Source organism: Etheostoma spectabile, chromosome 1 (genome assembly GCF_008692095.1).
Source record: "Etheostoma spectabile isolate EspeVRDwgs_2016 chromosome 1, UIUC_Espe_1.0, whole genome shotgun sequence".
In the NCBI taxonomy this organism is placed as follows: domain Eukaryota; kingdom Metazoa; phylum Chordata; class Actinopteri; order Perciformes; family Percidae; genus Etheostoma; species Etheostoma spectabile.
Window position 1 is genome coordinate 20197455 of NC_045733.1, and position 16777 is coordinate 20214231.

Sequence of the window (16777 nt, forward strand, 5' to 3'; positions counted from 1 at the left end):
ACAATTACAGTAATCGAGTAATCTCAGCAAAAGAGCAGATAAGGAGTCAGACCTTCCCCTCCACCCCTCCACCCTTATCACTCACACACACACACACACACCAACACACACAACACACACACACACACCACACACACACACACACACACACACACACACACACACACACACACACACACACACACCAGGGCAAAACAAATACAGAACAAGAGAAAGCTCAATTAGATGTATACTATTACTCTGGCACAAAAATCCAATGCAAAGAACAGTCAAGATGTGTATTACTGTCTGCATATCTTATTTTTTACTGTGTAATTAAAGTTATTTAAATAATAAGTCATAGGTTGCTCTGTGTTATATTATAATTGTGTATGTGTTTCAGTTTCCTGTTTTGTTTTGTAGTCTTGTTTCCTCCCTGCCTTGTGTTTTCCTGTGGAGCTAGATTTATTTCTTTATTACATGCAAGAAAAGAAATGATCTAAGAGAACAAAAAAATGTTTGAGAGAAAAAGTTTTCATACAAATAAAAAAAAAATAATAATATTTGAGACTAAAAAAGTTTAAATATAAATTTGTTCCTATTGGCCAGTCGGGTGAGCACCCTCTTGTCTTGGTAGTCCGTCTTCATCAGGTGGAGGTTTTGGAAATCTCTATTTGCTCTCTGCACGTAAACTGAGACAAACGGAGGTTCAGACAGCCGAGGAAGGGAGGAAGAGAAGGGAGAGGAAGTGAGGGAGAGAAGGGAGAAGAGAAGGGAGAGGAAGTGAGGAAGAGAAGGGAGAGGAAGTGAGGAAGAGAAGAGAGAGGAAGAGAAGGGAGAAGAGAAGGGAGAGGAAGTGAGGAAGAGAAGAGAGAGGAAGAGAAGGGAGAAGAGAAAGGAGAGGGAGTGAGGAGAGAAGGGAGAGGAAGTGGAAGAGAAGAGAGGAAGGAGAAGGAAGATGAGGAAGAGAAGGATGAAAGGAGGAGAGAAGTGAGAGAAGGAAGAGGGAAAGGAGAGGAGAGAAGTGAGGAAGAGAAGAAGAGAAAGTGGAGAAGAGAGAAGGAGGAAGAAGGGAGAGGAAGTGAGGAAGAGAAGACAGAGAAAGTGAGGAAGAGAGGGGAGAGAAAGTGAGAGAAAAAGGAGGAAGTGAGAAGGGAGAGGAGTGGAAGAGAAGAAGAGAAGTGAGGAGAGAAGAGGAGAGAAAGTGAGGAAGACAAAGGAGAGGAAGTGAGAAGGGAGAGGAAGTGAGGAAGAGAAGGGAGAGGAGGTGAGGAAGAGAAGGGAGAGCAAGTGAGGAAGAGAAGAGAGAGAAAGTGAGGAAGAGAAAGGAGAGGAAGTGAGGAAGAGAAGGGAGAGGAAGTGAGGAAGAGAAGAGAGAGAAAGTGAGGAAGACAAGGGAGAGGAAGTGAGGAAGAGAAAGGAGAGAAAGTGAGGAAGAGAAGAGAGAGAAAGTGAGGAAGAGAAGGGAGAGGAAGTGAGGAAGAGAAGAGAGAGAAAGTGAGGAAGAGAAGGGAGAATAGCCGGCCACGTGTAAACGTAGCCATCCTTTAATTCATTTCTTCTTTCCTCTGAAATGCATTATTCTTGCTCCCTTGTTTCTCCTAATCTTGTTTTATTCCACTGTACCAGTATTGAATTGTTGCTCTTGTTTCCACAGCTACATTTTGTAGTTTATAATTATTTTCATCACTAATACTAAAATTGTACTCACTAGGTTATTTCACACACAATGTACACCTACATCTGTTGCTCCCTCACTGCTCTATTCACTTTTATTTTTAAATATGTTGGTGGAAAGGCTTCTAGCACAATTTGAGTGTGTAATTACCTTTTAACCCTTCAGTGTGTTCCCTTCCTGGGTGCTCCTACCTGTTGACCTCTGACCTCTCATTTGATATTTATTGTATGCATCTATGTGAGGGAGATAACACAAGGCTACTTCCTCATTACCCTGAGTGGAAGATGCTGATTGAAATTAAATAATATAAACAGTCTATTCCCTTTGCATAGAAAACACCCTTGGGAGTCCTAATCACTCGAAACCTCTAAAGTTTTACTTTGAATTAACCAGCTTGAAAGAAAGTAAACAGACCTGAGGAGCAAATTATTATTATTATTTTTCATCCAGTTCCTTACTATGTGTCATGGTGACAGCTGTGACATCCTTGTCTTCTCCGTACCGCCCCTCCATTTCCTGCTATTTCCAGTTCTTCTACAGTACATATAAAAGGAGTGCCATGATTCAGTAATTGTTTGACATCCCCTTCTTAGCACTTACGTAGCACCATACGTCATGCGGGTGGCTCCGTGCAGAGCGAGGGATGGGGAAGCAGAGGAAAAGTCAAATGAAATGTGCTTGGCCTTAAACAGCCTATTAGGGCGTCCAGATAGCTCCGTTGGTGCATGTCGTTCCCCCTCTCTCTCCCCTTTCATGTCTTCAGCTGTCCTGTCAAAAATAAAAGCCAAAATTGCCACAAAAAATATCTTTAAAAAAACCTAACCACTGTACTCTTTGCAGGCCTTTGTATTACCTGCCTGAAACAGTTTGTCTCCACATTAGATTACCTGTCTACTTGCCAGATCTGTTTTGTCCACTAGCTTCTGACTGTAAGCTGACTGCTTGGTTACATCCTTTATGTCATGACCATGCGTTTTAGTCTACACTCTGTTTATCATCATAAAATGTGATTAACACAACTACAGACTGTGTCTTACAACAGACTACTGTTTCAAAAATAACGTATTCTCTAAAATGTGAATGAGTGTGTACAGTTTGTTAGATCCCAGTGTTTGACCAGCAAGTATGAGTGTTCAACACTGAAACTAGCCGTCTCACCGTTGTACTGCTTAACATTCGGAGCATTATTTTAATCAGATTACATTTACATCCTGGTGCTTTATCAGTTTTAGTCTGGTTTATGCAAAGCCTGTTGGGTACAGAATATGGGCATTGTATACAGGGCTAGTCTTGATACTGTATTTTTTTCTTAATCTTTGTATGAAATGCTATAACTGACCAATGCACTTTTATTCTCTCGTTAAAAACAACAACCAACTACACTGGAAGCCACCCAGCAGAAAGAAACAACAGCTGAAAATCCTTCAGACATCAGCAATGACAGCAGATGCTGCATGGTGTGTACATGTTTCCTGGAAAAAGAGGCGGGGGGGGGGGGGGGGGGCATCTCTGTCTGGGTGTTTCTCTGGCCTACGCTCTCGACACTGTGACGACAGAGCTGAAGACGCTCTCTCCTTCTGGTCACCTTTTCCGATTGCGGTTCACCTGGGAGACAGGGGTTAGTGTGGGTAAGCTAGAATGATGTTGGGGGACATTTAGAAAGATTGGACTCTAAGTTATTACCTCCACTCCCTTATCATTAGACACACCATAAATAATATTTGTGTAATGTGTGTAAAAACTAGTTTAGTAGTGTAATGTGTTTTCCCCCTGCTGGATAAATGAAGGCATGCATTCTTCTTCTTCTAATATTAAAACAACAAAGATTATCATTATAATATTTAAAATATAGATAGTATATATAATTTCCACATAAATATACCTTATATTAATTCCATAAAGAGTTACAGTAGGCTATGTAAAGGTTAAACAAGTGGTCAATTCTACACTGCAAGGAATGTTAACCAGCCAGCTGTCCTCCACCACATTCCACTTCAATGCTGCAACATTTGACGGCAGACTGTCCTCTAGTGGTTTCACCCAGGGACCAGATCCCAGCAGCAGCCAGGACAGGACGGCAAACTGCTGGGATACGACTGGGTCCACGTACACACTGCTTTTAAATGGAAAAACCCAGAAAGTCTTTGAATGATTAGGCAGACAAATTATGAGACATTTTGGTTGAGACAGGAATATCTGCAGGGCCCATTTCCTTTGAAAAGGGGATGAGGGAAGAGACCAATTCCTCTTTTTGTTCTGTGGAAGCAGATTTTAAATATACTTATATATATACTTATATGGACTTGGGTAAAGTCCTGTTTGGTGAACTAATGATCCATTCCTCCCAAGAAAAGAAAGTTGAAGAAGCCCTCACTAGCTGATGTAGATGATGATGATCATCTTTTCCTTCATTTTTCACCACTTCCATCTGGCTTCACATCCACACACTTCTTCACAGCCAGCATCCCCCCCCCCCCCCCCCCCTTATATTTAAATGTTCATCCGCAGTTGCAGAAATGCATCCACTTGCAAGAAAATGCCTAATATTAGGCAATATGTTATTGTATAATATTGTTGTCTTGTAGTACCACTAGTGTTCAGAAGGTGGCAGAAACCTTCCAATAAATTCATATGATTCGTTACAGGATGCCTCTCTATTTCCGGTCTTTGTTTTCAAAATAATAGCTAATCCTCAAAAAAGGTTTGTGCTGTAATTTTGGATTATACACAAGAATTACAGAATTAAATATGAACAAATAAATAAATAAATAAAGGTAATGAAGGAATACATATCAATAAGTGTGTATCTATTTACCTTTAATAAACAATACTGATTAGGAATTGCTCATCTTGATAAAGAGCTGCATTTGGTTGGCTAGATTGTGCAAATTATCACGTTCAATATCAGTACTAATGAATCTATTCATCAAAGTACAGAATGTGATCACAGATTAGATTTGCTAATTGTGAACTTATTGTTTACAGTTATTAAACATTGCATACATATTAAAACCAAGGTTGGTTTTATGCTCCATTACAGTAAATGCCATTATGGCTTGTGAAAGAGAAGATAAGCCTTTATTGTCTCCTATAGGAGAAATTCGTCTTGGGCAGTCAAGAGAAAAACAAATGGTGACACATGGCACATTAACAGTAACATGCAAACGCTCCACACTTTACCACATAACTTGTTACTTTAAACTTGTATCTGTGTCTTTCTTTTATTATATTTAATTTGATTTATTTTACTTCTTTTTTTATTTCCTCCTCTATTTATCCATAGCATACTTATTTCTGTCTTTGTGATGCTGCAACTGACTGACAGCAACTAATCAAACCCAAACGTATTAACCAATGCATTCCAGTTGTGTATTATACTAGCTAACTTGACAGCATGTATCAAGTTGTTTTTGTTATTGTAAAAAAAGATATAGGTGGCAACAATCATATATTTAAATATAATTGCTTTAAATAGCTGCATTGTGAGTTTTTGATATCTACCTACATTTTGTATTTTTGTGTAGAATTTATTTCAGTTCTGTGTATTTGTAAATGTTTCCGTTTTGTTGTATATTGCTGACTGTGCTTTAATGTGTTTTTTACTGTGAAGTGTAATACCAACTAAACTGGCCTGTCTGAATCATAGACTGTATATTAATATTATATTATATATTACAGTGTATGGTCTGAACGTAACTGAACTGAACTCTATTGGGACTCAAGCGTAGACCGTTGATTTACTGTCTATGGACCCAGCGCATTATAAGGATTTATTTTGAAAACTATGATGGGAAGTTTAACCTTGTTTGATGGTGGACAGCGGAAGTGTCGCGTGACTGCTTGGGGTCTTGGACACATCTGGTAAAGGACATCTTTCCCAATATTTTATCCAAAAGAAGGCTACCGTGAATTGTTATGTGGTCCGTTTCCCCTGGCTGCCGTGTAACATGTAAAGTAGCCTTCCTTCTAACCGAGCTTGGCCGGCGGGTAAGCGGTCTGCTGCGGCTGTGGAACCCCGTGTCCCCCCGGTGTGGAAACCGCACACCCGCAGAGTGAAGACTAAACCTTTGACCACAAACCTTACAATACAGCAATGTAAACGTGTTCAACAGATAGTTTCGACAAAAATGAAACGAACAGTCATTGTTAACAGGTGCATATCCACTTCAAACGAGTCCGTAGGCCTGGTTGGTATTAGGTCTATAACGGAATGTAACGTTAACGTTATATTAATGCGGTGGTAAGGCACGGCAGTGTGCTGAAATTATTTAGGCTAACTAACGCTAGCTAGCTATTTAAGGGGTTCTGACCTAAACTAGCTAGCTACAGCCCCAGTTGACATTAGTTTTAAAAGATAATTTAGCCGTGAAAGCGTGTGACCAGAAGTTTTAACAGTTGGTTTGACAGCGGTCCCTGGCTTCTTTGGTGGTTCGGCTAACGTTAGCGACGCAGAAAAGTAATGCATTCAGGACCTATTTTACACTGTAATGCTAACTATAGGATTAGAACTAGCTAGGTAAATGTAGCATATGTGTATGCTCATCCTAAATGTTACTTTTGTCTTGATGTTCAACTGTCACTCCACGTGTATCATCTAGTTACATTTCTAAGTTTGACAGATGAGAGTTTAACCGAGTTTAATTTGAAGAGGCGAGGCTCTAGCGGAAGGGCGGATGCTGCTAGCTGCTTGTAGCTCGACCACAGACCGTACAGAGGAGGACATAGTGGATTCCGTTGGGAAGAAGTAGATCATCGCCAGGCGCTTCTCTGGGGATCTCTCTCGGTTGTACTTGTAGGTTAGCGGTGTCACCTCTGGGATGTGTCCACCAAGGTATGTAGCTCGAAGGTTGGGTTGTGTCTGTGGATGTTATCTAGTCCATCGGCTGGTAATGGACAAAACTTTCTTCTTTCCTGTCGCTGCTGCCCTTCACTTTGCCTGGCAAATTAGCTGGCTAGCCTTTTTTTGCCGTGCAGATAGCATATCCATAGCTCAGTCACATCCACCAGCTGCTTAATTTACATCTCTCCTTTCCCTTCCAGCCTCCACGTCTCTGGGATTTAAATTAGCCTGGAATATGAGCAGAAGAAGAAGATAAGCAGCGGCGGCTGGCTTCCTGCAGGATTTTGCCAAGGCTTTTTGTTTTCCCTGGACATGCCTGTTCGATGGAGCAACGCTGAGCTAAGCTAGCTGGCTGACAGTCCGGCTAGCGCTACATTTCCAGGCTTTTGGATGACTGTTTAGCTGAAGGGCTGATTTTATTTCGGATCAGCGCTACATCCCCTGGCTGGGTAAGGAGCCAGCATGGGGGAGCCCAGCCTGGACGACGCCAACGTCAAGGTGGCTGTTCGTGTACGGCCGATGAACAGGAGAGGTGAGAGGGCTTCAGGCTGCTCACATACACTGGCTCTCAAATGAATGCTGAATATGGAGACGGCATTTGTCTGCATTGTCTGAATTTCAGGTTAACACGATGGATACATTGAGGTTTATTATGGACCAAAAAGTCTTATTATTATTGTTATTATTATTATAAATATACCAAAATCCGATTAACATTATTGAAGATACAGTAGGTCATAACTGGTTCATATAATGCATAGACCACATGTACTGCATTTTTACAATAACACTCTCCCCGGGAGACTGCCTTGATTTAATTACCCCCTGTTCAATTTTACCGGGAGTGCGATGCCAGTCAGAAATCACCACCCATTAGTTAAATGAGCTGCTGCAGATAAAAAGAGAAGTGGTCTGCATGGCACATGTTTGTACAGTGCTGCCATAGTGCTTTACCTCAGCCATCCAGCTACTGCGTGCCATCTACTAAATTCTAGTCGCTTTAGCTCCTTTGCTGGCGGTTACAGATCCCAATAGCTTCTAGACTTCATCTGTCACTTGCTGCAACAATGGGGTAAGTCAGTAGTTTCACTGGATAGCCGTGGGTTGGTATGATTTTTAAGGAGGGCAACAGCAAGATGTCAGAAAAAACTCTTCTTAATGGATCTGTACACTCGGTTACTCGGTACCTGCTACTAGAAAAAGAAGCTTTTTTTGTCATTCCTTTCAACAGTGTCTCACTGACATTAGGCCAACATACATGTATCTTTAGTCCACCAATCCTTCCTAGGCTCTTACATGTCTTCAAATGGTTACATCCTCATCCCTAATTCTAGAAAAGCCTGGGTAACAAAGGCCCAGTGTTACACAAATCTGCGTGCAAATTCTCTGGTTAATAATATTGCAAATATTCAGTGCAGCATGCAATAAAGGATTGATTGCCAAGCTGTGTTTTTGCCGTAGGAGACCATGTGTCATGTCCCATGAAAGGAGGAGGAGGAGGAGGAGGAGGAGGAGGAGAGCTGCTGAGGCAGGGTGGTTGATCAACAACTGGCAGAAGGAATTGCGTGTATCTCTACATTGTGCCCCCCCCCCCCTTTTTGTGGGCTGGAGAAGTCGGTCACAAGACCAAGCCTTACTTTTCCCATAGGCAGGGATTTACTATGATCTCTTAACTCAGTCTGTTTTTTTTTTTTTTAGAAATGGCTCTGTGCAAGGTTAGACATTTGTTTTGGACACACAGAAATTCCATGTATTTCTGTTTTCGAAAGACAAACATGAGTCAGTGGATGTTGGGTAATTTGACTGCCAAGGTTGTCTTCATGTAGATGGTGAGAAGGATCAAGAGGCTACAGTTTAGCTCTGGTGGAATTCAGCTTCAGATCAGGTACATTTAGATTAACAAAGGTAGGGATTTACTGAAATGGATTTCTTTGGCCAATCTAATTTATTTATATTGGGAGCGTTCTGTTCCTGACCACTTCCTAGTAAGTCCATGTCCACTTCCTGCTGTCAGTGTCATTCACGTTTATCCAACTAACCTGAAAGGTACAGGTGATGGCAAACTGTCTGTCAGATTCACTTGACTGAAACACCTCTTTGTTTTGTGGTTTCCTTTAATTCCATTGTTGATTTAACAAAGAATACTGAGTAAATAACACCCCCACTGTGTTATTGTTTATTTTGAAAATAATCATTATTCAAGCACCAAAAATCCACATTAAAAAGAAGGTGCGTTCAATGAAGTCCAAACAAAGTCCAACAAAGAGTCCTTTTTATGTAAATTTTTCCCCTGGCAGCGGCCAGGTTCCTTACGTGTATGTCCGGCTTTCACTGGTGCTCAATTTCAATCATGCAAATTTTCTGTTGTTAAAATTGTAAGCAAATGCCTGCATGTGTCTTCCATTGCTCAGCAAGAAAAAGCAATTATGATTTTGGTGAAGGAAAACAAGCAGGCAAATGAATGGCTTACTAAAGGCAGTGGGAAAGGGTTTGGAAGCAGCAGTGCCACGTTTCCAGTAGTGCCTCCCTGATCCCTGTCTGAATGGAGCTTCTGTCCATATCTACCAGTGTTTAGACTTTTATGAATTCAAATAGCCCCCAAATACCACATAATCTCTGAGTGGACACTGAATTCTTCCATCATATCAATCGCCCCTCTTTTCAAGCACATAATTTTCTCTTCAGGCCTTCACACATTCTCACCTTTTGAGCTGCTCAGTTCAGGTACAGCTCTTTCCCTGTCTTTTGCTGCTTGACAGTTGCTTCAGGACATAGTAGCAGCAGTTAAGGGAGGGCAAAGGAATACACATTCACTTTCTTTCATCGCATGTGCCCATCTAGTACAGGGATTCAGACCTGTGACACTGAAATAATAAGCAGGCTTCTCTCGAGGGCACTGTCCCTGTGTATCCCAGGTTGAGGAGGAGAGGTGGTGTAGTAGCCTTGCTGGACAAAGGCAGGAAGGGAGTGAGTCTGAATGAATATTTGCTAACGTTGCGTAATGCTCCAAGTTCCCATGGCTGTGGCCTTCGAAGAACAGAGCAAACTCAGGCGTAGCAACGGCAACACAACGGCCAATCAGCTTCCTGGCTGATGGCAGGGCTGCTCTGCCAAGCCTCAGCACCGTTAGACCAGGGAAGGACCACAGAGAAGTGGAAAGTGGGAACTGGTTATGGAGCAAGGAGAGGCAGATAACAATGGATACATTTATCCTCATCACCACAACGCATCACACTATCCCTACTGTTAAGCAGGAAGTACAGCTGCAGCAGTAGGGGCACATGGGTAATGTAGGCAGCAGGAAGAGAGGAAGTGCAACCTCTATGTCTGTGTCAGCCCCCCTGTTGAGCTGTTAGCTCACCCTGCTTTTTTTGCTCTGTAGTGTCCTTGACAGCAGAAGGATTGGAGGGTGATTTCGGTCCTCTGACCTTTGACACCCACGTTTCCATTGCTCTCCCCCTGTGTTCCTGCCAGGAACTGCAGCGTTGAGGCACTCTTAACAGATGGTTTAGCCTTAAATCCCTAATGATGCTGCTTTGCACAGGCACCACTAGCTTCTCCTCAAGCATAGAGCTCCTCTGGTTGGGATTCCCCTTTTGTATCTCAGGGAGGGAAATTATGGTATATTTAGATTGTTGATTAAGTTAGAGAAGTCTACTTGAGCAGCCACTTTTAGGAAAAAGTTATAAACTTGTGAAGTGACTTGTACATTCTTTTTCACCTGCCATTACAGAAAGAGTAAAATGGTTATTTGGCATGTTTTTTAGGAACACATCACAAGAGCCTTCTGACTAGTCCAATTAATCAGTGGACCACTACTTCTGACCACTTACGCAGCAGTTAAAAACACTCTTGGCAGGAACAGTTGGGCAGGTATGGCCAGGTACTGTTTGGTAAGGATGCTAAGCTTCTTGCAACAGCATTGTGACTGAAGCAATAAGTTGTTGTCTGGTGAAGTCATCACAAATTGAGGAAAGGTCTATTAAATGGCTCTATGTCCTATGCACTCTAATCAACACTGGATATTTCGCTGACTGTTGAGAATCTCATACCATCATACCCTAATTCATGATATTCTATTTGCTCGTCTCTGCTTCAGAATAGTCACGCCTTGGTCAGAAAAAGCAGCTGAAGGCGTAATAGCATAAAATTATGCAGTGTAATACTGCTTTAGCCAGGTCATATAGAGGAAAGGAATTAATACCACAGAATGATTATCCTGTCCTTACACATTTGCTAAAATGTAAAATCCTTGCATGCTTGCTGCATAATGGAGACATGCTTAGTGACAGTCATATGGAGAATGATTGTGTCGTAGAAATGTAGTAGTGTATATGTGAATACTGGGCCAAATGGTGACGGTCACTACAGTACTGAGATACCCAGTACACTACTCAGCAGGATGGATGCTTGAACCAGGTCAGACATTTGAAGGACATTATTTATTATTATTTCTTCTCTGCTGTAGTGTCCCTGAGAAAACACTGATTTGCAAATAAAGAAGTGCTGTTCTTGCCCTGACCTCTGACCTCTCTGTGAAAGGGGGCAAAATAGAAGAGGATATCCCCACCAGCAGCCAGACAGCGGGGCAAAGAATCCTGAGTCCCACCCGTATCTGATCAGGTTTAATAGAATGACTTTGACATTCTATAGACCAAGATCAAGACTATTGTTATTAAAAGCAGACCGTATTACTGACATCCTCTTTATGTAAATTTAATATTTTGTGACCCTTAACAAGACATTTTTATTTTACAAATTTATTTTACAAAAAAACGTTACGTGTGCATTGCAACAATTGGCCATTCAAGAAAAACATGTCATATTTTAGTGGCTGTGGCCCAAACATTCACAAGCAGTAATTTAAAATACTAGAAGTCGCTACTTAAACTAGTCTGCTCTGCAAGTAACCAATTGTCAAATGCCTTTTTTTAATGCAAGACCAGTTTGGCCAAAAACTGGATGCCCAGGACATGCTGGCAGTACCAAGCCTGTGTGTAGACAACCATCATTAGGTCTCATTGGCAAGAAAAGTGAATGGAGTGACTTACCAGCCTCGTGAATTTCCAGTGCAGTTCATGTTGTTATTTTCCAAAACTCCTGCTGGTTACTTTCACAGCAAAGCTTCTATAAGAAGGTTATACGAGTGACTCAGCTATGAAAACAAACCTAATATGTAGTGCTTTATACTAGGAACACTTGAGATATATATCTTAGTAAAAAAAGATCAGATATATGGTCTGTACTCATGCATTCCTTAAATGTGTAGGGAAAGTACTGTATTTCTTAATGGGAAATTAAAGTTGTAGAACAAACTCTCTCTCTCTCTCTGGAAAGTATTTTCATATTGATTAGTGTAATTCTCATTCCAAGGTAAAAGGTCATTTTCAGAGTTGATGTTTCCTGGCCTACTCACACAATTGTTAGAGCTTGATGTTTCACAGGAAGGTATTTAACTTGTGTTTTATCAATAATGCAACTTAGCCTCAGAAAGAGCTATTGGTCTAAGGCTTGTAAAAGGTTTCTGACCGGTTCTACTAGATGGCAAACATTTTGGGTCATTTCTCTGAATACTAAGTTGGCTGGTAAAGGGGTCAACGTTTACAAGGTCCCTAGTAGGTTTCTGCGGTTGTATTCCCACCATGGGAAGGATCTAAGGGAAATATGTGTGTGCTCCTGTATGTTGTTGATACTGTGATATCTTTGTTACACTGTCTATCCTAATTTGTCATGAAATGGAGCTGGAGATGGCAAAGTGACCTACAACTTGTGAAATGATGTTGAAATAAATCAAGGATAACAGTAGAAATGTGTTGTGGTGAGGTTTATTGTCTTGCTTGTAATACTATATATTGTCTAATCCACAGAAAAGGAACTAAACACTAAATGTATCGTCGAGATGGCGAAGAACCAAACGATCCTCCATCCTGGCGGAGCTAACCTGGGCAAAGCAGACTCCAGGTACGTTTGTCAGAAGCTTGACTACATTCTACGTCCAAAACAGTGTTGTTGGTTTTTATGTGGGACAGTGTATTACAGTATACATTTTATGGAGCACTAAATGAAGAGTCATTGGGGATTGCACACACTTAGGAATAGGAATGCGTTTGGGTGCAGAGGGCGAGATGTAAGGTAAAGCTGCTGCGTGAGGTGAAAGGGACAGGTGCATGCAGGTGTTCTAAAAACAATGGTGAGTTATTGTAGCTTCTCCCTCTAATCAACACAAATATATCTATGGGACTTTAAAACACTTATCTTCCAATTGCCCCAATTAGCGTGAAATGGTATTCTTTCTCTGAAAGAATAAATATAAATCTGATAACAGACATGAAACACATATATTTTCATTCAGTATTCCTTAAACATTCTGAGGATAAGATTATATCCATCTTCTACATTATCTTACCATCGCGAATCAAGAAGTTGTTAGAAACATCATGTTTTTAGGTTTCTTAAGTGTCAAAGTCCTCTATTGGTAGTTGTCTGTACATCCATGGCAACATTGCCAACAAGAACTGCGTGCTAATGCAGTAGTTATATAGGCATACTTTAACACTGTCAATTTGGGTACTCTTAATCCTTGGAACTCTAGAGCTACCTTTTTATTGCTCACAGAAACATAGATTTTACAGCTGTTCTACGTTTGTGTATCCTGAATGCCAGCCTAATTTAGCCCCGCCCACAACCTTTGAGGTTGGGAAGTTTGGTCTAGACTAGATCCGTTGTGGGGCAGCTATGCAACCAGAGGTTTTTTGACCAATCAATTGTCAGAGCGTGCTTTATACGATGATGGACCGATGATCAACGGTAACAATTGATTGTAGTTCTATCCAGTTGAGTGCAGAGGCATTTTCTTTCCTGGTTGGGTTGAAACACGTCCCATAATCACAGCTGGAGCAGAATCAGACTCAGATTCTGACTAGGAAGCTGACTCACCAGCAGTTGGACCTCCTAGAGACAGGTGTAGTTCAACTCAAACCACTTATTTCAATAGCTTGGCTTTTACCCATATGCCATCCTGTTAACCAGCTGCTGTTTGTGGTTAATGCTGAATGGTGCTTGGAGTCTTGGGCGTCTCTGAGGCATTAGGCGAGATAGATTTCGTTGAATTGGCCAGAACAGAAATGGGTGGCTGCATGTACTCTGTGTGTGTCTTGTCGGGAGTTGTCTGAGTGAGGGAGTGTTGCAGTAGTGGTCACGCCCAGGAAACTGGCAAATATAACACCAGGAGGACTTAACTGTGAAGTTAATCACCTCCATTTGTAATGAGAAATTGTAATAATTACAGCAGTTTAACTTAATTATGTAATGGTTCAAAATCAGCCAGTAGGCCATGCTTGACTACCTACCCACCATCTTGGAGGAAGCCAGCTGTGTTGAAAGAAAGACCTTCTTGTGACTAGGGGAGCTGACTGCAGACTGCCAGTTCACAATTAGTGAATGAGGTTGGCCTCGGGCGGAGGTGCAGGAGCAGACAGCAGCAGCATGTGTTCCTGTGTGTGTTTGTCAGAGGTGCCTCCGGCTGTAAGAAAGAAGGCAGCAGTGAGGCAGACAGAGACAATTATACATGAAAAGACAGACCACTTCGGTCCTCTCTTCCCTCACACTGTCGGGTCGTAACTCCCACTGCCCGGCTTCCTCCCTTTTTCTTAGCTCTTCCGTTTCCTTGGCAACACAGGAGGAGGTTAACTCTGGGTCGCTGTTGGTGACCGTGAAGCCCATTTCTTGAGTTAGGAGAGGCAAGCATCTGTCGTCCATAAACTTACCCCAGTGACTTTTATGGAGGACTAAACAAGAGCAGAGCTGTAGTTTTTCTCTCTGTCACTCAGTGACAAAGGAGTGAGGAAGCAGCAGCAGGATGGACTGACTGCTCTCAGCGTGCAGATGCTATTTGTCATTTTGTTTGCTTGTTTTCCATTTCCATATTGTTAACAGCTAAGGATTATCTTTTACCCAGCATCTTGTCTTGTTAAAAGTTGACGAAGACTGGAGTGGGTGCATAATAGACGTATGCTGTGAAGTTTGGATGTTGCAGGTGCATGGTGTTTGTTTAGGATGCCCTTTGTTTAAAACTGACATATCTGAAGTAGATAAAGGATAAAAAAGAGAGTGCAGCTGTCTGAGTGGATCCAAACTCTTTCTATACTTCTGTTGGTTATTTACAAAATCTAACTTGAGACATTGGCACAATGTGTTTCAACAGAATGATACAAGATAGATATTCTCATAAATGGACTGTTCTTATATAGCAATTTTCTACTCAAAGCACTTTTACATAGTACAGGAAAGGAAGTACAGGAAATTCACACACATTTGCACACTGTGGCCGAGGCTGCTTTACAAGGTGCCACCTGCTCATCAGATACACACTCACACACATTCACACTCCGATGGAGCAGCATCAGGGGCAACTCAGGGTTCAGTGTCTTGCACAAGGATACTTCGAAATGGGACTGCAGGGCCAGGGATCGAACCCCCAACCTTCTGAAGACTACATGAAGCTCATTTTCCTTTTCTTTCACTCCTCAGTTGTGTCTTATGCTTCTGTGTCTGATTCAGTTTTTCCACCAGCAGTGCACATTGGGCAGTGAGACTTCCTCATGCTGCCCCTCTGTGACTCACTGCAGTGGTAACTGGTTTTATGAAGTTTTAGTTTTGGGCTTTCTTTAAGCACTGCTTATACAGGATTATTAAGAAAACAGTAATCCTAAATCCTAAATTACATAGTGCGTACAGTTTTATCTGCTTTTGCACCTGCCTTCCCTGAATCTCTTTTCAACCACCAGGGATGTCCTAACCAACAGAGTTTGATCTTTACAACCAGGGCACTTTGTACTTGTCTGTCTGATAAGCAAACAGCTACCCTCCCTGCAGCCATGTTGTCAGGCACTACAGCTTGCATGATGACATGAGGTTGTTTGCAGTGGATTGGTAAACCTGGATGTTGACACACACTGACAACGATCTGTCTCCTGTCAGACATCAGTGAGGCAAACACAAGCGGCTTGGTTTCCATAGAGATACACAAAAGGGACTGCGCGGCCCCCACTCTTGGAATGATGTTGGACATTGTGCGTGTCTGAAGGATTTACAGTATATTTATTCATTTAGAAAGCTGAAATTTTGATGCAGGGTAAATCAAAGTGCTTAAACCGTACAGTCTGAACCAACCATGTGGTGGTGGGAGTTACTAACAGCCCACTAACATAATACCCGGGTTAGAAATAAAGGACATTCGTTCACAGGCCACAATGGTTCATTTTTTTCACAATGTTGTGGTTTCAGACCACTTGGCCTGGCTCAGGTAGGGCTTTGGACAGTTTATGCTACTGACTTAACAAAATCAATTTGTCTGAATTAAAAAAAAACACTATTTTAAAAGTATAGCAAACATTTTGCAGCAAATGCTTTTAACAGTGTGTGGTGCGTTTGTGTTGGTGGTAGCTCAGTCATCTGAGACTTCATAGGTGCCAAACAACATCGTATTCACGAGCTGCTTGTCAGAAAATCCGAGCGGTAGGAGAAAGGGTGGTGCATTAAAACAATTGCTGTTCAGCAGCCCATTCAATATTAGACTTTCCTATCTACTACTACCTATCTACCTACTACATCCCTATGAACACAAACTGAGTTTTTCTGGGCTGAAGTAAGGAGAGTTGGAATGCATCACTGTGATCCCCAACCTTAAACCAGAGTAAATGTGAAGAGAGTTAGAGTCAGCATTAAGCCCGAAGAATTAAAGACTGAAAGGAGAAGAGGAAACAATACATTTTTCCATTTGTTGGCGGTGTAGTAGCTCCAGAAGGAAGGAGCAGAGAAGACAGTGCACTTATCCCTCTCTTAAATATGTGAGGAGGCTACCATGGTCACCACTGCCCATGTGGTGTGCCTTTCCAACAATGTGCAGTCAGACACCAGCATTATATCTAAAAATGCAAATTTTTCTATGAGTGAGGCTGGACGGGGGCTGTGTGAGCTGGTATGAATTTGTGAAATAAGTATTGATCTTAGGTCTGGTAAGGGATAGGAAATCATTGTTGGCTGTCGTGCTCGGGTCTGAACATCCAGGGGCCTGGCCGAAGTATTTTAGTAGCAAGAAAATGTGTTATTTACGTATGAACTGGTTTACTGTTGGCATAATGAAAAACATTACCCATGCAAACTATTTATATTTTCTAGGTCAGCTTTGCTTTGAATTTCTTTGAAGAGCATGAAAGCTGGCATGAGAAAGCAAAAAACATCCAGAGTTAATATGCCTCACATAGTTTCTATTTGATGCA

The 16777-nt window shown here is 41.7% G+C and overlaps 1 protein-coding gene across 5 annotated transcripts in view; it reads left to right on the forward strand.

The window, feature by feature from the left end:
• Positions 1-5290: 5290 nt before the first annotated feature.
• The window catches only part of kif13ba (kinesin family member 13Ba), a 40185-nt gene continuing 28698 nt past the window's right edge, over positions 5291-16777 (forward strand). For 4 of the 5 annotated variants that reach the window (XM_032523224.1, XM_032523240.1, XM_032523247.1 and 1 more), the window contains exons 1-4: positions 5502-5518; positions 6306-6488; positions 6698-7029; positions 12365-12458. In XM_032523224.1, the coding sequence (XP_032379115.1) occupies positions 6960-7029; positions 12365-12458 (164 nt within the window). In that variant the 5' untranslated portion in view covers positions 5502-5518; positions 6306-6488; positions 6698-6959. Of the gene's footprint in view, positions 5519-6305; positions 6489-6697; positions 7030-12364; positions 12459-16777 lie in introns of all 5 variants that reach the window. The other variant, XM_032523231.1, reaches the window with a different exon arrangement.